General features: G+C 43.8%; 1 protein-coding gene across 1 annotated transcript in view; it reads left to right on the top strand.

Annotated features, from left to right (window-relative positions):
* LOC137323344 (SPATS2-like protein) overlaps positions 1–25,331 on the top strand; it is a 139,985-nt gene that overhangs the window by 92,610 nt on the left and 22,044 nt on the right. The window contains exon 8 of the mRNA XM_067986827.1: positions 16,259–16,317. Within this exon, the coding sequence (XP_067842928.1) occupies positions 16,259–16,317 (59 nt within the window). The remainder of the gene's footprint in view (positions 1–16,258; positions 16,318–25,331) is intronic.

Raw genomic sequence — 25,331 nt, forward strand, 5'->3', positions numbered from 1 at the left:
CATGGGCGGACACATGGCATATGAAATTTAACGCAGAAAAATGCAAAGTGATACATTTCGGTAGGAAGAACAAGGAGAGGCAATATAAATTAGATGGCACAACTCTAAAAAGGGTACAGGAACCGAGAGATCTGGTGGTATATGTGCACAAATCATTGAAGGTGGTAGGGCAGGTTGAGAAAGTGGTTAAAAAAGCATGCGGGATCCTGGGCTTTATAAATAGATGTATAGAGTACAAAAGTATGGAAGTCATGATGAACCTTTATAAAACACTGGTTTGGCCACAATTGAAGTATTGTGTCCAGTTCTGGGCACCGCACTTCTGGAAAGATGTGAAGGTCTTAGAGAGGGTGCAGAAGAGATTTACTAAAATGATTCCAGGGTTGAGGGACTTTAGTTACGTGGATAGACTGGAGAAGCTGGGGTTGTTCTCCTTGGAACAGAGACGGTTGCGAGGAGATTTGATAGAGGTATTCAAAATCACGAAGGGTCTAGACAGAGTAGATAGAGGGAAACTGTTTCCATTGGCGGAAGGGGCAAAGACCAGAGGGCATAGATTTAAGGTGATTGGCAAAAGAACCAAAGGTGACATGAGGAAAAACTTTCCTGGACAGTGAGTGGTTAGGATCTGGAATGCACTGCCCGAGGGGGTGGTGGAGGCAGATTCAATCATGGCCTTCAAAAAGGAACTGGATAAGTACTTGAAAGGAATACATTTTCAGGGCTACGGGGATAGGGCGGGGGAGTGGGACTAGCTGGATTGCTCTTGGCATAGAGCCGGCATTGACTCGATGGGCCGAATGGCCTCTTTCTGTGCTGTTACTTTTCTATGATTCTGTAATTCTAGAGTAATACAAGATCTCCATTTGGATGCAACAAAAGGCATTCATTTCCGAAAATTCCACGGACACGTGTGTTCTCTTGTAACAATCATAGGGCATGCAGGAGAAATCTGCTTGCTCTGTTGATGTTCCAGTTTAACAGATGTTCTTGTATTATAAAGTATGTGTGTACATGGCGGGTGGACCACTGGGACCCAGCACTTGTATCAGACCGTTTTCAATCTGAATGGAAGCCTGTTTATCTGTTGGGGGAAGATGATTCCAAATTGTGCGCTTTTGCACCTGAATTGAAAAAGTGCAATTAAATGACAAGAATCTCCCAGTTTCCCCAAAGATCAAATTTTCTATGAATCTTTGTGCAGTTTATTCTAAGAAGTTTTACCATTATTCAAATTGCACATGTGGAGGATAAATACAAATACGGACTGGTTGGGCCAAATGGCCTATTTACGTCGATTCTACAGCACAGAAACAGGCCATTCAGCCCAACCGGTCCATGCCAGCAGTCCCAGTGGTCCACCCGCCATGTACACACATACTTTATGATACAAGAACATCTGTTAAACTGGAACATCAACAGAGCAAGCAGATTTCTCCTGCATGCCCTATGATTGTTATAGGAGAACACAAGTGTCTGTGGAATTTTTGGAAATGAATGCCTTTTGTTGCATCCAAATGGAGATCTTATATTACTCTAGAATCATAGAAAGGTTACAGCACGGAAGGAGGCCATTCGGCCCATCGAGTTCATGTCGGCTCTATGCAAGAGCAATTCAGCTAGTCCATGCCAGCGTTTATACTCCACACAAGCCTCCTCCCTCCCTACTTCATCTAACCCTATCAGTGTACCCTTCTATTCCTATCTCCCCCAGGTGCTTATCTAGCTTCCCCTTAAATGCATCTATGCTATTTGCCTCAACTACTCCTTGTAGTAGTGAGTTCCACATTCTTACCACTCTTTGGGTAAAGAAGTTTCTCCTAAATTCCCTATTGGATTTATTAGTGACTATTTCATATTTATGACCTCTAGTTTTGGTCTCCCCCCCAAGTGGAAACATTTTCTCTACATCTACTCTGACAAACCCTTTCATTAATCTTGAAGACCTCTGTTAGATCACTCCTTAGCCTCTCTTTTCTAGAGAAAAGAGCACCAGCCTGTTTAGCCTTTCCTGATAAGGATATCCTCTTAGTTCTGGTATCATCCTTGTGAATCTTTTCTGCATCTTCTCCAATGCCCCTATATCTTTTTTATAATATTGAGACCAGAACTGTGCACAATACTCCAGTGTGGTCTAACCAAGGTTCTATACGAGTTTAACATAGCTTCTCTGCTTTTCAATTCTATCCCTCTAGAAATGAACCCCAGTGTTTGGTTTGCCTTTTTTATGGCCTTATTAACCTGTGTTGCTACTTTTCGTGACTTGTGTATCTGTACCCCCAGATCCCTTTGCTCCTCTACCCCATTTAGACTCTCATAATCCAAGGAATATGTGGCCTCTTTACCATTCTTCCTACCAAAAGGCACTACCTCACACTTATCTATATTGAAATTCATTTGCCAATTACATGCCCATTCTGCAAGTTTATTAATGTCTTCTTCCATTTTGACGCATTCTTCCTTTATATTAACTCTACCCCGCCCCCCAATTTTGGGTCGTCCTCAAATTTTGAAATTGTACTTCTGATTCCCGAGTCCAAATTGTTGATGTAAATTGTGAACAACAGTGGCCCCACTTCCGATCCCTGTGGAACACTGCTTTTCCCAGTCTGAGTATCTACCCTTTACCACTACTCGCTGTTTTCTGGTTTGTAGCCAGTTTGCTATCCATTCTGCTATCTGTCCCCTGACTCCACATGCTCTGAGTCCACAATGCAGTACCTTATCAAAGACCTTTTGAAAATCTAAATATGTTACATCTACTGCATTACCCCTGTCTATTCTTTCTGTTACTTCTTCAAAGAATTCAATAAGGTTGGTCAAGCATGACCTTCCCTTCTGAAATCCGTGCTGACTATTCTTTATTATATTTTTGTTTTCTAGACATTTTTCGATTACATCTTTGAGTAAAGATTCCATTATCCTTCCTACCTCCAATGTTGCGCTAACTGGTCTATAGTTCCCTAGACTTGTTCTATCAGCCTTTTTAAATATAGGAATCACATTAGCTGTCTGCCAGTCCTCTGGCACTATTCCCTTTTCCAATTAATTTTTATATATATGTAATACTGCCTTTGCTATCTCTTCCCTAACTTCTTTTAATATGTATGGATGCAATCCATCCGTACCAGACGTTTTATCCCCTCTAAGTTTGATTAGTTTATCAATTAAATCCCCCCTTTCTATCTTAAATGTTTTTATATCTTTTTTGATATCTTCTTCTAATGTCATACCCGCCTTGTTAGTTTCCCTGGTAAATAATGAGGCAAAGTAACTATTCAATATTTCTGACATTTCGCTGTCATTACCTGTGAGTTTATCGTGTGTATCCCTTAGTGGTCTCATCCCTATTCTGTTTTTCCTTTTGTTATTTATGTGTCTGTAGAATACTTTACTATTTCTTTTTGTATTTCTTGATAATTTAATTTCGTAATTCCTCTTTGCTTTTATAATTGTATTTTTGACTTCTTTCCTAACCTTTTCATATTCCCTTTTGTCATCCTCTCCTTTATTGTCTATGTACTTAGAGTATGCCTTTTTCTTAGTTTCAATTTTACTCTTATCTCTTTATTCATCCATAGTGTTTCATTATTGGGTGGTTTATTCTTGTTTTTTAACAGAATATATTTCTCCTGAACTCTATTGGTCACCGTTTTAAATATTTCCCACTACTGTTCTATCTCTTTGTCAACACTTTTTTTCCAATTTACCTTCCCCAGTTCCATTCTCATCCCCTCAAAATTAGCTTTATTCCAATCTATTTGTTCTTTATATTACTTCTGTCTTTCTCAATCATTATTTTAAACCTTATTATGTTATGATCGTTATTGCCTAGATGTTCCCCTATGCTTACTTCTCTTATCTGCTCCTGTTCATTTCCCATTACTAGATCCAGCAGTGATTCCTCTCTTGTTGGGCTACTCACGTGGTAATCTATGTAAACGTTTGCTCCCCTGGTGAGATTTTTTTTCTACATAGCTACCATTAAATTAAGAATTCTTTTGAGTGCCTTAAAGCAGCCAATTTTTCTTTTAACCTCGTGCTTGAACTGATTTTTTTTTCGAGCAGCTTTTCATAAATCCCTGCAACAGGAACCTCTGGTATTTGCAGAATGTAAAGGGCTCATTCAGAACTACCAAGGTTAGGAAGCATCAACAGCAAAGATAGCAGATTGGGTTTGGAAGGACATGTACAGTGTTAAAGAAATGATGTTTACATAACTTCAGAAAATTCCTGGAAGATCCCAATATGGTTCCTCTCACTGGTTTTTTATGCTCAGTATTCATTTGGACTTCAGGGGTGACCGGGGGTGGAGCTTGAATTCATGCATCTTAAATTTGACACTGAATGCCACAAATGCTCATACTTAGAGGTCAAATAAATAGGCCAAGGAGTAGAAATCTAACAGCAGTGCGGTAAAAGGTAATCGTCTGAGGTTGGGTTTAAGGTCAAGAGAGTGAATGGATAATGTTGTCGTATTTTACCTTACACCTGAGCCCTAATTCACTACAGATAAATGTTATGTTACACTGCCTGGTGACTCAGTGGATAAATGCAATGTCTAATGTAGGTTTACCAACCCTCCAGGATTGTCCTCAAGTCTCTAGGAATTAAAGATCAATCTCCTGGGCATTGCTGCGAACAACCCAGGAGAAAAAATTAAAGGGGCAGGCTCGAAGGGCCCAATGGCCTACTCATGCTCCTAAATTATATGTTTCTATGTTTCTTTGCACTCACAGAGTTTTGCCTTGCCAGAACTGAATCCAGTGAACTCAAGAGCTTAGGGCTGCTGCTTAGGTTGAGCTGGCCCAGGCAGCTTCTCACACCTAAGAACCAAAAAGTATTTTCCTCTGCGTTCAAAGGCTGCTGGAGTCCCAAACCCAGACAATACCATTGGGATTAAAAGGAGAAAATGCTGGAAACACTCAGCAGGTCAGGCGGCATCTGTGGAGAGAGAAACAGAGTTAACATTTCATAATGACCTTTCATCAGGACTGGAAGATGTTAAAGATGAACAGCTTTTAAGCAATTGCTGAACTAGGGAAAATGGGGCAGGAAAGGAACAAAAGAGAGAAAGATCTGTGATAGGGTGGAGGGCAGGAGTGATTAAATCACAAAAGGGTTGATGGTGCAAGGCAAAAGGAGGTGATAATGGTACAAGTATAGAAACAAAAATGGGCCCAGAGGAGGTATAAATGGTTATAGCAGAATAGCAGAAGGGGAGGGAAGCATGGAAAATCTGTCAATCTGGCACTGGGATTCTCCTCTTTTGCATTGGTGGGAAAACCGTTGGGAGCCCGCAGTGCATAGTGAATGACCCCCAACCCAGAAGAAGGAGTTAGGCTGAGGCAGATTTGGAGGTGTGGATGGAACTCCCACCCTGCTGGGACCGTGTCCTGAAGATGAAAATCCAGCCCATAATGTAGAAAGATGGATTTCTGTCGCAGGAGCATTCTCCAACTTTTTTGCATTTCCTTTCACCACTTTTCTTGATGTTTTCAGATTTTACAGTAATCTGTGAGACTGCTGCAACTACAGGAGAGAGAATGGTGTTAATAGGACAGGAGGGCTGGCCATTACTTTGGTCTATACTCCCCTCCAGTCATGCTACCTCCTATCAGAAGTAAATGGTCTTTATGTGAAAAAGTCTCTCAAAGAGTTAAAAATATTAAAATTGTAGTTTGTGCCTGAAGTAAAATTGAACCAGATTTCTGGAATAAGCAGGAAGTGAAATGAGGTCATCTGGATTTAAAATAAAATTTCTTTTGTTGGACAAGTTATTAAAATGTGCTCTTAATATATAATTATTTGCAGCAAACTTGTGTACATCCTGTTAAGGTCAGATTCTTACACAATGGATTCATTATTTTGGATCAGTTTTAGGAGAGAATTCTGAGCTATCAGTCCTTCACTAGATTCGTGATTTCCCTGAGTTTTGAACCCGTTTCATTTGAATATACACCAGAACCTCCATTATCCACACTTCAATTAGCTATCTTCCCAATTATCTGCCAGAATTTTCATGTGACAAATCCTTGCATGAGATGACATTTATTTCACAGCCTGCTAAAACCAGTCTCCTCCTATTTGATTTAAATAAGCTTCACAGCTCAAGAAGGATTACATTCAGTTAATATTTTTATTGTACTTGTCTCCATCCCGTGCCTAGGGAGCATAGTGCTGTACCAGAAGTGAAAGGCCAAAATGCAAGCTCTCTTGAGTGTTCACCATCTGGTGTTACTATCGCCAGTTAGGGGGGTCTCCCCATTATGGCAGATAAAGAAGGTTCCACTGAATGTGGCTACCAGTGAGTTATAACTAATTCCATCAAATGTTTCTGTCCATGTTTTCAACCACAAGAGTAAACTTTGATTGCTTCTGAGTGTCAACACAGCCCAAGTCTGACGAGCTGTCAGATATTCGTTGATCAATATTACTTACAATTTATTTTTTCAAAGAAGTTGATTTTTAATCTTTAGATTCATGGAACCATTAATGATTACAGCCTAGAAGGAAACAAAATCAGTACATCTTGGCCCTATGTTCTGGAATTCCCTCCCTAAACCTCTCCGTCTTGCCACCTCTCCTCCTTTAAGACCCTCTTTAAGAACTACCTCTGTGACCAAGCTCTGTGCTAATGTCTCCTTCTTTGGCTTGGTGTCAAGTTTTGTCCTGTGAAGCGCCTTGAGACGTTTTACCACGCTAAAGGCACTAGATCAATGCAAGTTGTTGCTGTTGTATGCAGTAGGCAGACTGAGTTTGGTAAGTGCAAGGGAAGTTGATTTTTAACCTTCGGAATCATGGAACCAGACATGTTTACAGCCCAGAAGGAGGTCCTTAAGCCATCTGTGCCAGCTCTTTGCAAGAGCAATGTAAAATTAATCCTACTTTCCCACTCTTTCTCCATACCTCTGTAGCTTCCTCTTGCTTCATGGTCTGTGCAAGTCAGGCATGTGCTCCAAACCAGCAAATTTTTCAGTATTCACTACGCCTGGGCGCTATAGTGCACCCTGGCACAGATCCAGGAAAATCTCCCCTCTTTTCGACTGTTTCAGCTATACATTTCAACATTATATTGATGCAATCAAATCTTCATTTATTTTTGCTGGTGTTGAATGAAAAACCACTCTGGAGAGCTTGCAGGCATTTTTGCTGGAAAACTACCAGCCAGCATTTTCTGATGCAAGCACACTGAAATTCTTCGGGCACAAAATTATATCATTAAGTTGGCAATCAGATGTAATTATTAAAATTTTCTATCTTATCTGCCAGAAATAAATAACTTGACCCACACAAACGGCATTGTCCCCACTCCACACAGGGAGCAACCAGTGGAAAATGCCAATGTAATGCAATGCAGAGCAGAAATCATATTCAACATGCAAATTAAAAGTTCCGATGAAGGGATTTGGGAAATAACAGACTTTATATCTGGGTCCAAAAAATAAACCTCTGGAAGATAAAGCCCTCAAAGTGTCTAAATGCAGCCGAGGATTGTTGCTAGCATATCTGTGACATGTGATAAAGAAGCTGGGATGCCAGCGATTTGTTCAAGGAGAAAAGTCTTAAATTGGAACAAATTTACCTGACGTCCCAGGAGGTTGCTGACAGTCCCTTCACAGACCTTCTGGTCTGCAGAGGCCGCCCTGCAACCTGCAACAAGCACTCCTGAGCACTTCTTCTATGCTGCGGGGCGCTGAGCAGAAACCCTGGACAAGAACATGGGAAGTATTATGATGCCGCTCCAGTGTTATTTACATAAAGATTTAAATGTCCCCGGCCTACTTCGGGTGGGAGTTTCCTGCCTACGCCAGCACACCTCAGCATATCAAACACAAACGGGGTGGAGACCCAGAAATAAAGGGCAATATAGCAACCTGTATGTGACTCTCGAGACTCAATGATAGAGAGGATACCTCCACTGAGGATTCCTCTCAAAATTCCAGACAGTTAATTCTACACCTGAAGATAGAGAAAACGTAACTAAATTTAGAGACGTTTCTTTTACAGAAAATTATTAGCTATTTATCTCATTTAAATTCAGGTTAAACTATACACATATGTACATCTTGATGTTGCAGTGATTTGTTTAGTTGTATATTTTTCACTTGAAAAAAAAGTTATCCATACAAGATTTATAATTGATGTTTTAAACTTGAAAATGATTTAGTGTAATAGACTCTAGCATGGCACCTTCAGGAGAGGAGAGAACTGGGAAGGGCAGAGAATGTAACTTCATTTAACTTTTAATCACTTTTCAATACAGATTTTTTGCTATGGATATTTTCTATACCACTGAAATAAAAGGATTACATTTCATTTATACTCATATAAAAGTAACAGATTAGCCTTCAACCTAGCAATGTAACCCACAGTTTCTGAAATTACCTGCAACATGTCCCTGTTTTATACTGGTGGTTTGGATTGTACAAGGTCACAAGTATAAGATATTTGCTACATCTTTAAATGTTAATCATAGAATCATAGAATCATAGAAGTTTACAACATGGAAACAGGCCCTTCGGCCCAACATGTCCATGTCGCCCAGTTTATACCACTAAGCTAGTCCCAGTTGCCTGCACTTGGCCCACATCCCTCTATACCCATCTTACCCATGTAACTGTCCAAATGCTTTTTAAAAGACAAAATTGTACCCGCCTCTACTACTGCCTCTGGCAGCTCGTTCCAGACACTCACCACCCTTTGAGTGAAAAAATTGCCCCTCTGGACCCTTTTGTATCTCTCCCCTCTCACCTTAAATCTATGCCCCCTCGTTATAGACTCCCCTACCTTTGGGAAAAGATTTTGACTATCGACCTTATCTATGCCCCTCATTATTTTATAGACTTCTATAAGATCACCCCTAAACCTCCTACTCTCCAGGGAAAAAAGTCTCAGTCTATCCAACCTCTCCCGAAAAGTCAAACCATCAAGTTCCAGTAGCATCCTAGTAAATCTTTTCTGCACTCTTTCTAGTTTAATAATATCCTTTCTATAATAGGGTGACCAGAACTGTACACAGTATTCCAAGTGTGGCCTAACTAATGTCTTGTACAACTTCAACAAGACATCCCAACTCCTGTATTCAATGTTCTGACCAATGAAACCAAGCATGCCGAATGCCTTCTTCACCACCCTATCCACCTGTGACTCCACTTTCAAGGAGCTATGAACCTGTACTCCTAGATCTCTTTGTTCTATAACTCTCCCCAACGCCCTACCATTAACGGAGTAGGTCCTGGCCCGATTTGATCTACCAAAATGCATCACCTCACATTTATCTAAATTTAACTCCATCTGCCATTCATCGGCCCACTGGCCCAATTTATCAAGATCCCGTTGCAATCCTAGATAACCTTCTTCACTGTCCACAATGCCACCAATCTTGGTGTCATCTGCAAACATGCTTCCTAAATTCTCATCCAAATCATTAATATAAATAACAAATAACAGCGGACCCAGCACTGATCCCTGAGGCACACCGCTGGTCACAGGCCTCCAGTTTGAAAAACAACCCTCTACAACCACCCTCTGTCTTCTGCCGTCATTCCAATTTTGTATCCAATTAGCTATCTCACCTTGGATCCCGTGAGATCTAACCTTATGTAACAACCTACCATGCGGTACCTTGTCAAAGGCTTTGCTAAAGTCCATGTAGACCACGTCTACTGCACAGCCCTCATCTATCTTCTTGGTTACCCCTTCAAAAAACTCAATCAAATTTGTGAGACATGATTTTCCACTCACAAAACCATGCTGACTGTTCCTAATCATTCCCTGCCTCTCCAAATGCCCGTAGACCCTGTCTCTCAGAATACCCTCTAACAACTTACCCACTACAGATGTCAGGCTCACCGGTCTGTAGTTCCCAGGCTTTTCCCTGCCTCCCTTCTTAAACAAAGGCACAACATTTGCTACCCTCCAATCTTCAGGCACCTCACCTGTTAATGTACATATTTTTCAAAGGGAACATTCTCTGATTGTCTGGAGGTAACATGTGGTGTTCCCCAGGGATTTGTACTGTGGCCTCAGCTTTTCACCATATATATCAATGACTTGGATGAAGGAATAGAGAGTTGTATATCCAAGTTTGCAGATGACACTAAGATAGGTGGCACAGTAAGTTCTGTAGCTGGAAGCAGGAGGTTACAAAGGGACATACAGACTAAGTAAATGAGCAAAACCAAGGCAGATGGAGTTCAACGTGAGGTCATCCACTTTGCATCCGAGAAAGATAATTTGGAATATTTTCTTAACAGTGAGTGACTAGGAGCTGTGGAGGAGCAAAGGGATTTAGGTCTCCATGTACACAAATCACTAAAAGCGAGTGTGCTGGTACAAAAAATAATCAAGAAGACTAATGGAATTTTGGCCTTTATCTCAAGGCGATTGAAATTCAAAAGGGGAAGAGTGACGCTTCAGTTGTACAGAACCTTGGTCAGACTCCATCTGGAGCACTGCCTTCAGTTTTGTGCACCGCACCTCAGGAAGGATATACTAGCTTTGGAGGAAGTACAGTGCAGATTCACCAGAATTATACTGAGGCTGAAAGAGTTACATTATGAGGACAGGTTGCATAAACTTGTATTGAGTTTAGAAGGTTCAGCGATGATCTAATGGAGGTGTTTATAATGAAAAAGGGATTCAATTGGGTAGATACAAAGAAACTATTATCTCTGGTGGAGGAATCCAGAACAAGAAGGCATAATCTTGAAATTAGAGGTAGGCCAGGTAGAAGTGAAATCAGGAAGCATTTTTTTAGCACAAAGGATAGTTGAAATCTGGAACACTCTCCCAAAAAGGCTGTGAATGCAGAGACAATTGAAGCTTTCAAGACTGAGATCGATAGATTTTTGTTCGGTAAGGGTATCAAGGGATATGGATCAAATGTGGGTAAATGGAGTTGAGGTACAAATCTGCCATGATCTATTAGAATGGCGGAACATGCTCGAGGGGCTGAGTAGCTTACTCCTGTTACTACATTCCTATGGTCCTAGTAATGCAGTTAAATGATTGCACTGAGGTCTACGGTAGGAAATTTTAGTCTACAACTGTGCAGGAAATACTCATTAGTTGACTGCTACAATTATTTATCATTAAATAGTAAGATTGTAAAATGCTTTCATTTACAAATCTAAGTTTTTTTCAATTATACAGACAGTGCATTTATTAATGCCGGTCTAATCGAGCCTTAATTCCACACCTCACTGAATCCTATAGCCACATTGGAAGACTGCATCATGTCTATAGTTCTTTGGACCCATGCCCTCAAGCTAAAGTGGTGACTCTTTACATGGTGCCAAGAACATTTTGTGCTGAAATGTCAGATTGAAAATTGGCAAAAGATCTCCTAATTTTCTGGCTGTCAGAAAAGAAAGGCAAAGTTTATCAGTGACTGGGAAATAGCCGTCCAATTTTTAGATCTAGTTCAGGATCTTTTAAGGTCAATTATCTTTCCAATGATTGCTGTGTCTTTAATTCTTTCTCTAGATGAGAGCAGGTAGGGATTTTCGTGATGTACCTTTTCACTGCTACTAAATGCCTCTAATGTGCGGTAATACTCTACAACATTTATAGAGCTAAAAAGGTAGAACGATGGGCATAAATTTTAGATCATCACCAAAAGGACAAAGGGAGAAGTTAGGAGAATTTATTTTTTATGTAGAGCCCTGCTGGGACATGAAATGCCCTACCATAAATGGTGGTGAAAGCAGAATCCATCATAGCTTTTAAAAGGGACGTGGAGAAATATTTGAAAAAATAAAAAATTAAGAGGTTGTCTGGAAAGGATAGGGAAATGGGACCAAATGGATAGTTCATTCAGAGAGCTGACACACATGCAATGTGCTGAATGACCTCCTTCTGTACTGTAAAACTTTGATTCTATAAAGCCTCCAGTCATGTCTGGTGCTAGAAAATCAATGTTAGCATTTCTCATCAACAAATTGTATTTAAGGTCAATTTTTAATATCTTAAACTTTCAAATGATTTGTATTTCACTATTAAAGAATGCTCTCTTCACTGACGGTGGCCATGTTGTCTGCTATCTGTTTCACTTTGGTACTGACCAGGGACAACAGAGTGCTGTCGTCGAAAGAGATGCCACTGTAATAGTTCTGATAGTTTTTCCTAAAAAAGAAATAGAATCCTTCCTGAGCAGTAGGATGAAAAGGCGTGGTGATTATGGTGGCATGAAAGCAAGGCTTTTGTGGAGATTATTTTTGATAGCTTACAGCTACAACTTTATGGAAACATTCTGTTTGGAAATTAAATGAAAATACAGTGCAAAGTTAGCTATTTACTTTCAGCACTGGCTACATAAAATAGTTCAGGCAGACATAGTTTACACATCCAGATGTACAGTCAACACATTGGACTCGATTTTCGGATGTCCGAGCTGGTGCGTTCGTGGCGGGGGGCTCCAAAAATTGGGGATTCCCAGGGCGGGTCCGGAGCCCGGCTCCAACCCGCCCACTTCCGGGTTCCCCAATGATGCGCTTAGATTCGCGCGCAGACCCCGCATGCGGGACTCAATTAATTTGATACTTCAGGTCGTTAGGAGACCTGATTGGGAGGATATTTTAGGAGGGGTGGGATTTTCAGGTCAACTGAGCGTGTTTCCCGTACTGGGGGAAACACTCCCAGTTGAAATGGATGTGTTGCAGCCACCAGCCTGTGGCAGCTGCAACGGTCCATTTGACAGGTGTGGGGTGGGGTGGAGACCCTCACTCATTGCAGGAGGCCACTCTGTCACTTTGGACAAAGTTTGGCCTCCACCACCCTCCTCCTAACACAAAAAATCACAAACTTGCAACCTCAACCCTCTTGTGCAGACATATTTACCTATCTTGCGGACCCCCTCAAAAGTACATCTTCCAGATGGGGGCGGCCATAGCTGCAGTCATGACCTCCTCGGAGGACGAGCAGCATCACCAGCCTCGCCGGCCATGCCGTCCACCTCTGACACGTGGAGCTCCACAACACAGTGCTGTGACACATTCACCTTTACAGCAGGAGGGAGGGCAACCGCAGAGAGAGATGCGTTTCAGAAGGCACTACCCTCACCACAGGGTCTACAGACCGAGGCTCAGCTTCCTGGACCTCTCTGAGCAGCAGTGCACACGGAGGCTCAGTGTCACTTGACATGTAGTCGTGGACAAATGCAGCCTCCTTCATGGCGAGCTGCTCCCGAGCACCATCTTCTTACCTGTCACTGTCAAAGTCACCACTGCCCTCAACAACTTCTCCTCCGGATCCTTCCAGGGTGCCACCGGGGACATCGCTGGCATCTCTCAGTCGTCTGCACAAAAGAGCCCTGCAAATACACCTACACCCACTCTTTAGTGACACAATGGGTGGCATCAGGTGTGGGTCTTCATGGTGATCCTCAGGAAAGGGCATTATTACACAAACCAGACAAGATTTGCAAAGACGTGGCAGTAGTAGTGATAACAAATTTTTATGTTTTTTTTGCAAAACAAACAAAAGTAAATCAAAAACATGACATTCTGTCATACACCCTTGTGCATCCCCTTTGTGCTCACAAAACCTTCGCCTTTCATTTACGGGAACCCCTACGTGGTGCTACCCCTGTGGCTTCAGCAGAGGTAGTGGCAGGTTGCTCTTGTCCATGCCCTGACCGATGAGATGCTTTGCGCGGATGCCCTCTGGGTTTCGGTGCCCGTGAGGGCCCCTCCAAAGACTGCTCCACCTGCACCTGTGCAGGGGCAGACTCGGCCACCTGGAGAGGGGGCAGCATGGCAGGTTCTTGTTGAGAAGGGGGCAACGGGTGAGATGAGGGAGCGCTTTGAGTGGCGTCCCCACTTCCATGTCCCCTTTCGCCATCATCCCTCTCCTGGCCCAGGCCCACATCACTCCTTCCACCCTGTTGGACGACAGTTTGGAGGACTTGTGTGAAGCCTTGGAAGGCCAGTTGTAATGTATTTCTCAGCCTGTTTAAGGCGGCAGAATGTTGCTCACCCTGAATCCGAACGGCTGTTGTCAGGGCCTGAATGGACTCATTGTTGAGCCGTGCTTGAAGCTCGAGGGAGGCTAGCCTTCCCTCCATCGCAGACATTCCCGCACCTACCCACGACACTATCTCAGAGATGCCTTCATGTCCCTGTGACACTATCTCGGAGATACCCTCCTGTACCTGTGCCACCATTCCACTCATGCAGGAGTTGGACTCCTCCATCCTCTGCGCGATTGTGGAGAGTGCGCGTGGCACCTGTTCCAGTACCCCGGCAATTTGCTGCTGGCCCTCGATGACACTCCTTTTCATGGCTGGCCCCCAGGGTTCAACATCTGGGTCCAGCTGAGCAAAGCCTGGAGAAGAGTGCTCCCACCGATGTGGACTCTCCACGGCTGCCCCTGCCACCAGGGTCTGCTCGTGCTCACATGTGCGTGGTGACTCACCATGTGCAAGCCCAACTAAGTGAGGACGGGGACCCACCGAGGTGTGTGTATCTGTGCTGGTGGATGGATGGCTCAGATGTGACGATGCACCCTCAGAGGCCGGCAGGTCCTCTGAGGAATTGCCCTCCTCAGTCACAGCGGTCGCAGATGGGCCTGCAAGAGAACAGAAAGCAATATTAAGCATGTGGACAGATGTTGAGGTGCTGCAGATGCCAAGTGATGCTAAGATCATTCACTATCATGAGTGCTGAGTGTTAGATTTCTGTCACCAGCCGTTTGTGCGCTCCCAGTCTTGACGTCCGCCATGGACAGGCACTCCTGCGTCCGGTTTATTTCTAGTCCCTGCTGCTCCACGTCTGTTAAGACCACCTGGTGTGGCGGGCCCCCTCCGGTCCATGCCCTCTCCTGGGCATTCTGGCATCGCTTCTCCTATCAAGGCAAAACACAGAGGCGTGATTGAGTGATGGTTGCATTGTGACCTGCTGCATGCATTGGTGTGGGTGGGGGTGAGCGTGAGGGAGATGCATGGGAGGGTGCGTGTGAGACATAGCCATGAGATTGTATGAGGATTGGTTTGCGTGGTAGTGCTCGAATGGGAACTGGGGCGGTGAGTAAGTGCAGGCAAGGTGAGGATGATAGTTGAGTGGATGTGAGGAGTGATGCGAGAGCATTGTGGTGGCAGTGCAGAAGGAGTTGTGTGGTGGTGGAGGTGATGTGGAAGATGGAGTGTGGGAGAATGCGTAAGTATACTCACTTTGGCTGACCTGGTTAGGTCATTAAATCTCTTCCTGCACTGGACCCAGGTTCAGCACACATTTACGCTTCTGGTGACCTCCTCTGCCACCTCGAGCCAGGCCTTCTTGGTGGCGAAGGGAGGGCACCTCCTCCCATCCGATGGAAAAAAAAATTCTCTCCTCCTCCTCACCCCATCGAGCAGCACCTGGAGTGAGGAGTCAGAGAACCTTGGAGCAGCCTTGCCTCTGGCCTGCTCCATGATCCTAAATTGGTTCTCTGCTGTAGGAGGAGCATTGGAGGACAGCCCCTTTAAATGGGGCTCCTCCTGCTGACAGCCTGTAATGCGGGTGCGCAGTGCACCTGCTGCGCAGGTCTGGAACGGGAAACCCGGAAGCACACCTAAGTACCTTCAATTAGGCTGCGATCGCATGCGGAGCATCCCGAATTCACTGGGCGCGTTACCCACGCACCCAGTCAACCCCCCGCTACCAACCCGCCTCCCTCCTAATATCGGGGCCATTCTCTCAGTCGGGGTGGAGGGGCTGAGGCAAGTACTACTTTGTACTACTACTTTGTACAAGTACTACTTGTACAACTTTACCTTCAAAAGCCCAGGTTGCATTTATAGGCTAATCTGATGAACAGGGTTTAAATGTCCTTAAAAGAGCAAGCACCCATTCCGCAGCATTTTTATTCCATAGGAATGAATATATTAGGAGTAATAAATGAAAGACACCAAATAAAATAACAAACTCAACATTATCTTTCATTCATTACTATTAAAATGGTTATAGAAAGGATGTTATTATATGAAAGGCTGCCATGTTTTCAAAGTCCAAAACCAGTCAGAGAACAGATCAGAGGTGGGCACTGGGTGAGGTCGTGGCTCTAATGCTAACAATTGCTTTGCTGCTGATGAAAACTCATTGACAAAATTTAACAACTATTGCCTCCTCAGAAGTAAGTGGAAGAAACCAGATTTTTTACGCATCGGAATCTCTGAACAGCCTGTCGCAAAACAGACTGGTTCAAATTTGCAAAGAGTAGCAGTCGTACTATATGGGCAGCTTGTGACAATTCTGAGACCTTTCTCTTTACCTTCCAGCATCATGGATCGGGAGGTCGCACTGATGACAGAAATGGATAAAGTCAAAAAGGAAGCCAGTAAGTAATGGACAGAGTTTCCTTTATCAGAGCTGGTCGAATGAAGCCTGTAAAACCTGTTTGAAGATCCCGTTTCCCCTGTACCACTTCTGTCATTAGATGTTCAACTCTTTGAACATTCATAAAAAAGAAAGAAATTGCATTTATATAGCGCCTATCACCAACTCAGGACATCCCAAAGCACTTTACTGCCAATGAAATACTTTTGAAGCATAGTCACTGTTAAAATGTAGGAAATAAGCAGTAGGACTACTCAAATGTGACTGTTTGAGGTGGGGTAACGTGGGTTAAAAGATGCAGCCCTGATTACCAAATCGCCCAGTAAAACGAAAAGACCAACCAGCCTTTGAATAGTTGTTGTGGTGTCCTGAGCAGGACTCCAGCCTTGTAAATTCATGGCAATCGGGAGATTCACTGTCAGTTGTACATCCTTAACAGGTTCAGTATGCAAGTATTCTTCTGAGTGGTAATTGAACTATTCCAGCACCAGTTTGCACTCTCTGTGGCAGCATTACCCTGTGTATGAAACCTTTCCCATTGAAGCCTGTGAAATTTTTATCCTAATTTTTCAATTCCTGTTGAAGATTAAAATGTTTGCCCGGTCTTGCAGTTGGGGAGCTAGAGATGATGGAATTGAATGCAACTTAAAAAGAGAAAATGAGGAGATCCCACTCTGCTGCCGATTGCCATGAATTTACAAGGCTGGAGTCATGCTCAGGACACCACAGCAACTATTCAACGGCTGGTTGGTCTTTTCATTTTACTGGGTGATTTGGTCATCGGAGCAGCATCTTTTAACCCACATTACCCCACACTCCAGTTTCCAAAAAGGAAGAATCAGGGCAGGGAGCAATACTGCTAATCCCAATTCGCATAATATGACCACCCAGCTGCTAAATCCTCAGCAGGATCCTGGACACCTAGTGAAGCTGGACTGTCTAGAGTGGGAGATGCCAGGTTAACCCATCGGAAGATCGGATGGTAACAATAACCTCCATGAACAATTTGCCCAAAATGTTAAATTGTGTGCCACTCTTTTGCTTTCTTTAGTGGGCAGTACATATAGCTTACAGCATAATAATGGCAAAAACGAAAGATTGCATTTATACAGCGCCTTTCACGACCACAGGATGTCCCAAAGTGTTTTACAGCCATCGGAATACTTTTTTTGAAGTGTAGTCACTGTTGTAACGTAGAAATCGTGACAGCCAATTTGTGCACAGCAAAGTTCCACAAACAGTAATGTGATAATGGCCAAATAATCTGTTTTAGTGATGTTGGTTGAAGGATAAATATTGGCCAGGACACCAGGGAGAACTCCCCAGCTCTTCAAAATAGTGCCATGGGATCTTTTACGTTCACCTGAGAGAACAGACGGGGCCGCGGTTTAACGTCTCATCCGAAAGATGGCACCTCCGACAATACAGCATTCCCTCAGTACTGCACTGGTACAAAATGTATGACAGAAGTGTAAGGACAGAAATATGTGCTGCGTTAACTTGAAGATCATTTTATATTTCTCTTTTTGGGAAATGAACTTGACTGCAAGCAGGCTTTATCAGACGAGGATTATATCCGAACTGGGTCTTGGAACAAACAATTCCAAATACCTGTTTCATCCATAGCTACACTTTATTCCAGCAAACAATCAAAAACTCAAACGAAAGCAAAATACTCTGGATGCTGGAAATCTGAAATAAAAAAAGAAAGTGCTGGAAAACACTCAGCAGGTCAGGCAGCATCTGAGAAGAGAGAAACAGAGTTAACGGCCCCGATATTTACGGGGAGGGAGCAGGAGCGCGTGTCTGTGGCCAGGAAACCTGGATTCACCAGGAAGGCGGTGGTCCTGCTGACTTTAACGCGTTAGCAGCTTTTTACTCTGTTTCCCGCCCGGCGGTCGGCCAGATCGAAGGCTGGAAAGCCTGAAGTAGAAGGCCGCAGGGACCACAGGAGATGGTCCCCAGCAATCAGAGAAGATCGGGGGTCAGTGGGAGGGAGGGGCTCAGGGCACGGCAGCGAGGAGGGGGGGAAGAGATCGCCGGGGAGTGGGTGGGGAGAGATCGCAGGGGGCCAGCCAACCACGGGGTGGGAGGCCAGTCTGCCAATCGTGGGAAGGGAGGCAGATTGGGGCAGAAGGTTTGCTTGGGGAGCCGGGGGGAGGCACCGTTGCTCCTCCTGACCCACAAGCAGGGCTGGAAATGCACTGACGTGCTGTATCTGACAGCTCCTGCCTCCCTTCAGCTGCCTGTATTCCTGAACCCTGGGAAACCCGGCCCGCAGCCGTTAAATTCAAAAGGCTCCCAAAATCTGAGGAGCGGAGCCTCATTTACATATTATAATCACTAACCGCCTCTCCAGAGCAGGTCATTCGGACGCCCCAAACCCACCGGAAGTAGACGCATTTTTGGCGGGTTGGGGTCAGGTTTCACATTTTTACCAACCCCACCTCCCCGATCCTCTCCTGCCCATTGTGGAGCGGGTTAAAATTTCCCCCAACATTTCAGGTCGATAACCTTTCATTAAAAGCTCTTAATACATTAGAAGCCTTTTAACAAGAGCATGCTGGTGTTGTACAAAGTTTTCCTTTTAATCAACTAATTTTTTTTAGTAAACACCAATATTTTATGTGTTTAACAGTTGTGCGCCCTGCAAGTGGACATGAACTAATGTAATTAACTCGAGGACCAATATTAATCCCTCAACCAACATCACTAAATCAGATTATCTGGACATAATCTCATTGCTGTTTGTGGAAGCTTGTTGTGCACAAATTGGCTGCCGTGTTTCCTACATTACAACAATGACTACACTTCAAAAAAAGTATTTTATTAGCTGTAAAGCGCTTTGGGACATCCTGAGGTCATGAAAGGTGCTAGTCTTTCTCTTTTTGTCATTATTATACTGTAAACTATATGTACTGCCCACGAGAGAAAGCAAAAGAGTTAACAGAAGGTTTGTATTCTGTAGGAGTGTGTTATCAACTTTCACCCCCCATACGCACTGGGCTTCTGCAGACTGGCACTAATGTGTGACAATAACAATAAATAAGACAAACTAGCCTGCCACCTATACACCACTCCTTTATAAGAAACAATCAGAAACTGCTCCAGGATTTGAATGACAACACACAAATAAACTTTATCTGTTACTTTTGTTTAAATTACCTTTCTGTCCTAAAATCAACTGCAGCACGGCTGAGGACAGTACCAATAAACCAGCAACTCCAATCTAAACTGTCTCTAGACATCGGCAACTGCTCTATTAGCATGTGCAGAGAATTAATTTATTCCCTTTAAACAAACTTTTCGTATTAACAGGGTGCCTACTAAGTGATGTATACTCTATGCATTAACCTGTATCTAATATACTATTTTTCAATGCTTTACAAAAATGGAGATATTTGGCTTATAAATTCATCAGCTCCTTGTTTCTGGTGCACCTGAACCAGGAGGCCCAAGGTCGGCCTATTAATATTCGTTGGGCAAGCTGCCGGCACACAGTCCATCCCAACTTGGAAATATATCGCCGTTCCTTCATCGTCGGTGGGTCAAAATCCTGGAACTCCCTTCCTAACAGCACTGTGGGAGAACCTTCACCACACGGACTGCAGCGGTTCAAGAAGGCGGCTCACCACCACCTTCTCAAGGGCAATTAGGGATGGGCAATAAATGCTGGCCTCGCCAGCGACGCCCACATCCCATGAACGAATTTAAAAAAAACTATCGTCCCGCCACAGGTAGCTCGCCCATTTGAGGCAAGCATCTCGAAGGTAAGTCCTGAGAGGGGGTTGTGTGAAGTGCTAATGGGGAAGGGGGTGGAAGGGCAATCGATATACTGTGGACTCGGGGGAGCATTCCTGCTCCTCCTGGCTCCCGAGCAATGATTTTTTTTGTATTTAAAAAAATCACTTACCTTTTGGCGGTGGACGCTTTGCAACTGCTTAAGAATCCGGAGCAAAGTAGGCCCGGCTCCTGCTTCTACTCTGTTCTCAGATATCGAATTTCAGCGAGGGGGCTAAAACAAGTGTTAGGCCTCTCATTTACATATTTAAGGTGCCTAACGCCTATTTTAGGTGGCTGCCAGGAACGTGTGAAAAATTGCTCAACCCAATATTGGGTCAGACATCCTTCAGGCGTCCTTTGGAAGTGGGACGTTGGTCCCTGAAATTGGCCTTTGTGCCATAAAACGGGTGCAAGGAGGTCCAATTCCTACCCCTTTATGTTTTCTGTGTGCATTTGGAAGCTATACATAATGTGTGGTACATCAGAAATTTTAAGAGAGAGAGGCTACTGTATCACCGTGACGTTAAACTTCAGAAAATACAGTGCAGAAATGGATTTACTGAGACATTTTGTACCTCAGCACTATTACACTCACTGGCTTGTCAAGTGTCTTAAAGAGTTGCTTATTTAGGGCAGATGAAGCCCTCTTTCATTAGCTTTGCTTTCTTAAACAAATGGACAAATAGTCATTCCAGCTGCTTGATTAGATGCTGTTGCAGAAACACACTGGCGCCACCATGCTGTGTCCTTAGTTGACCTGACTTAGTTTTTACAGTTCTCTGGCACTGCTGTCCATATTTTTATAAGCCTTCCATGTCTTTTGGCACTAAATTTTATTTTCTTTAAATAGATTTCGCAGGAACCTAATAAGCTGTATCTACCTCATGTGTCCAGTTCAGTTCAATCTCCTCTGTCTGAATGCACAAATTTGTTGTGTTTCTTTTTGAAGCACCTTATTAGCAGTTCAAATGTACACAAAATGTTACATCCTGTTATGTAGCAAGGTGTTACATAAAGGCAGGTTAGATAACTCAAATCTGCTTCTCCAGTTCTACTTTTGGGATCAGCATTATGTTTCATTATAACGTATCACATTTAAATCTCCCTTTGAAGTCATTATAGTTTTTGAAAGACGCTGCACTTTTGGGGAATGTGGAGACTCAGATCATGCTTTGCATCAGGATCACACTTACACTGTCTTCATTTAGTCAAAGGAATGTGCTTCATCCTTTAACTCTCTTGAAGATCATTAATCCTGGACAAGTTTCCAGGAATATGTATTCAGGTGCATCTGGTTATTTATACTGCAGCTCTATGAGTAGACTCTAACAGAATATACAAAGTCAAACACAACTGTTATATTGTGCCAGCTGTATCAAGGCAAGTTTAAATGCGTGGTTAATCAAAATAACTTTCAATGCAAAATTGCTTTGAGCTTTTCGAGTTTACCTCCACCTTTGATGTCCTTGTCCCCAGCAAAACCTTCTATATCTCCCACCCTGGTCATTCTCCCTGGGATAGCACCCATTTTCACCCTCTCAAGTCCAAAGCACACATATAGCCATCCATCGCTAGAGGGCATTAGTAAACCCAGGCTCCTTTTTTTTTACAACTGCCTTCTTAAACACCTCTGCCCCGCCCTCTCCACCTTCAACTCTTATAAAAGCAAGTATGAGGAGCTCATGAATCTCTTTGTCACCAAGGTAGAGACCATTGTTGAAGTTGGAGTTGCCTATGTTGCTTCACCTCTTCCCACCAATTCAAACGTCTCCCCTTCCCCGCCCCAGTCCCCATCCTCCTCTAGCCCTGTACCCTTGTCTCTCTTTAGTTCCTCCCCTATCTCCCCCCATGCCCTCTCCAAGGTCATCTGACACAGCAGACTTACCTCTGCTCCCTTGACCCATTCTTACCAACCTCCTGACCAGTCAGCTTCCCTTCCTGGCCCACATGCTAGTTGACATTGTAAATGGTTCCATCTCCTCGGGTGCTGTCCCCCTCCCTTTCAAAACGGCAGTTAGCACCGCCTCCTCAAAAAACCCACCCATGACCGTTCTGTCCTTGCTAACTGAATCCCATCTCCAACCGCCCTTTTTTCTCCAGTGTTCTTGAATGTACTATCTCCCTCCCAGATTCATGCCTATCGGTCCCACAGTTCTCTGTTTGAATCCTTGCAGTTAGTTGCTGCCCCTCCCAAAGCACCAAAATGGCTGTAACCAAAGTCATGAACAACATTCTATGTGCCTGTGACCATGGTGCATTATCCCTCCTTGTTCTCCTTAACCTCTCTGCACCTTAAATACAGTCAACCACATCATCCTTCTCTAATGCCTCTCCGACATTACCCAACTTGGTGGGACTGCCCTTCTTTGGTTTCACCCTAATCTATCTGATAGATTAGGGTGAATCCAGAGCATCTCTAGCAATAGCTTCTCCAAACACCCTCATACATCAACTCTGGAGTCCCCCAAGGATCCTTCCTTAACCCCATTCTCTTCCTCATCTACCTGCTGCCCCTTGACAACATCATTCACAGATATGGGGGTAAACTTATATGCACTGATGACATGCAGCACTACCTCTCCACCACCTCTCTTGACCTCTGCACTGCATTTGTGCTGTCAGACTGCTTGTCCAACATCTAATCTTAGATAAGCTGTAATTTCATCCAGTTAGATATTGGGGAGACCAAAGTCAACATCTTCAGTCCCCACCATGAACTCCCCTCAACACTGAGTTTCTTTTTTCTTTTTTCTTTTATTCGTTCATAGGATGTGGGCATCACTGGCAAGGCCAGCATTTATTGCCCATCCCTAATTGCCCTTGAAAAGGTGGTGGTGAGCCGCCTTCTTGAACCGCTGCAGTCCGTGTGGTGAAGGTTCTCCCATGGTGCTATTAGGTAGGGAGTTCCAGGATTTTGACCCAACGATGATGAAGGAACGGCGATATATTTCGAAGATATATTTATCCCCCTCACAGGCCAATGTCTCAGACTGAACCAGACTGTTTGGAATGTCAGCATCCTGTTCAACTCCAGGCTGAGTTTCCAATCCCATATCCTGTCCATTACAAAGATTGCCTACTCCCACTTCCATTATATCACCCACCTTCACCCCTACCTTAGCCCATCTGCCACTGAAATCCTCATCCATGCCTTTATCACCTCCAAACATGACTATTCCCGTGCTCTGCTGGCTGTCCTCCTGTCCTCCACCTTCTGTGAACTTCAGTTCATACAAAACACTGCCGCCCATGACCTATCCTACACCAAGTTTGCTCGCCCAACATCCCTGACCTTGCTGACCTATATTACCTCCTGGTCCCCAATACCTCAGATTTAATCTTCATATTCTGTATTTAAATCCATCCAAGGCCTCGGCCATCCCTATGTCTAACCTTGTCCAGCCCTACACCCTCCCCACTGCCCGAGGTTTCCATTCCTCTGACTCCAGCTTCTTTTATCTCCCCTCCCTTTGCCCACAATTGGCAGCCCAAGTAGGCCCCAGGCTCTGGAATTCCCTCCCTAACCCCTCTGCCTCTACTCCTTCCCCTCCTCCTTTATGACCCTCGTTAAGGCACACCTCTTTGACCAAACTTTTGGTCACCCCATATAATTTGTCCTTCTTTGATTCAGCATCCATTTTCTCATTATACCTTGGTGAACTGTCATGGAATGCTTTTCTACATTAAAGGATGTTGAAGTGAGAGTTGGTGTTTGGGCTGAGGCCAGGACTGATGGCTGAGACCGAGCGATAGGACTTGAGCTGCGGGCCAGTATCTGGTGGGCTAGGGCTAGGGATTGGGCTGTGAATTAGGGCTGGGGTTGTGGGTTAGAGCTTGAGCAGAGGACTATGGTTGGTGTTACAGTTGGACTTAGGGTAAGGTTCAATTTGTTTTTGAAGGAAAATGGTTATTTTGAGAGAAGGGGCTGCGTACTAGATGGATTTGTCAGGGTGAGGGAGTGGAGAATCTGTTATGAGCCACCAGCCTTTATACCACACTCGCTGACTTTGCCACTGAACTTTTTCTCTCTCCACTACTCTGATCATCCTGTCACTGCTCCCTCTTGCTATTAACCATGCTGCTGTCGTTGTTTCCTCTTGCCACCGAGCCAGAAATCCATTTTGTTCAGTATCAACGGGATCGGTTTATCAGTGAGAAGAAAACATTTCTAAGGTGCAATAGCTGCATGTATCTCATGATGCATTTATGAAATCATAAATTACTGTATTTCCTGTAGCATTTCCCACAGTAAGTCAGAAGATACGCTGTTTTATAAGGACAAGGGTGTTATTGGATGTAATGTAGAATGTATATTTTTTCCCCAATGGAAATAAAGTGAATGTTATCTCAAAACAAATAAATGAATGTAAAAAAGATTAAATTCCATATATTATATAGAATTACGTAGAATGCACAGCACAGAAACAGGCCATTGATCCCAACAGGTCCATGCGGGTGATTATGCTCCACACGAGCCTCCTCTCACCCTTCTTCATCTAACCCCATCAACATATCCTTCTATTCCTTTCTCTCTAATGTGTTTATCAAGTTCCCCTTAAATGCATCTATGCTAATTGCCTCAACTACTCCTTGTGGTAGCGAGTTCCACATTCTAACCACTCTCCTGAATTCCCTATTGGATTTATTAGTGATCAACTTATATTTATGGTTCCTAGTTCTGGTTTCCCCCGCAAGTGGAAACATCTTCTCTATGTCTACCCTATCAAACCCTCTCATAATCTTAAAGACCTCTATCAGGTCACCCCTCAGTCTTCTCTTTTCTCGAGAAAAGTGCCCCAACCTGTTCAATCTTTCCTGATAGGTATAACCACTCAGTTCTTGTATCATCCTAGTAAATCTTTTTTGCACCTTCTCCAGTGCCTCTATATTGATTAAGGAGAATATGGCAGTGCTGGAGAGAGAGGATGTCCTGGAGGGGTCAAGGACAGGATCTATTTGGTTAGAGTTAAAGAAAAATAGAGGCGCCATTACACTACTGGGTGTAGTCTATAGGCCAACAACTAGTGGGAAGGATATAGAGGAGCAAATTTGCAGGGAAATTACAGAGAGGTGCAAAAGCCATAGAGTATTGATAACGGGGGATTTTAACTATCCTAATATATACTGGGATAACAATAATATAAGGGGTAAAGAGGGGGAAGGAATTTTTGAAATGTATTCAGGATCACAACATTCAAGAAGCATTTGGATGAGCACTTGAAATGCCATAGC

The sequence above is a fragment of the Heptranchias perlo genome, chromosome 7 (assembly GCF_035084215.1).
Source record: "Heptranchias perlo isolate sHepPer1 chromosome 7, sHepPer1.hap1, whole genome shotgun sequence".
In the NCBI taxonomy this organism is placed as follows: domain Eukaryota; kingdom Metazoa; phylum Chordata; class Chondrichthyes; order Hexanchiformes; family Hexanchidae; genus Heptranchias; species Heptranchias perlo.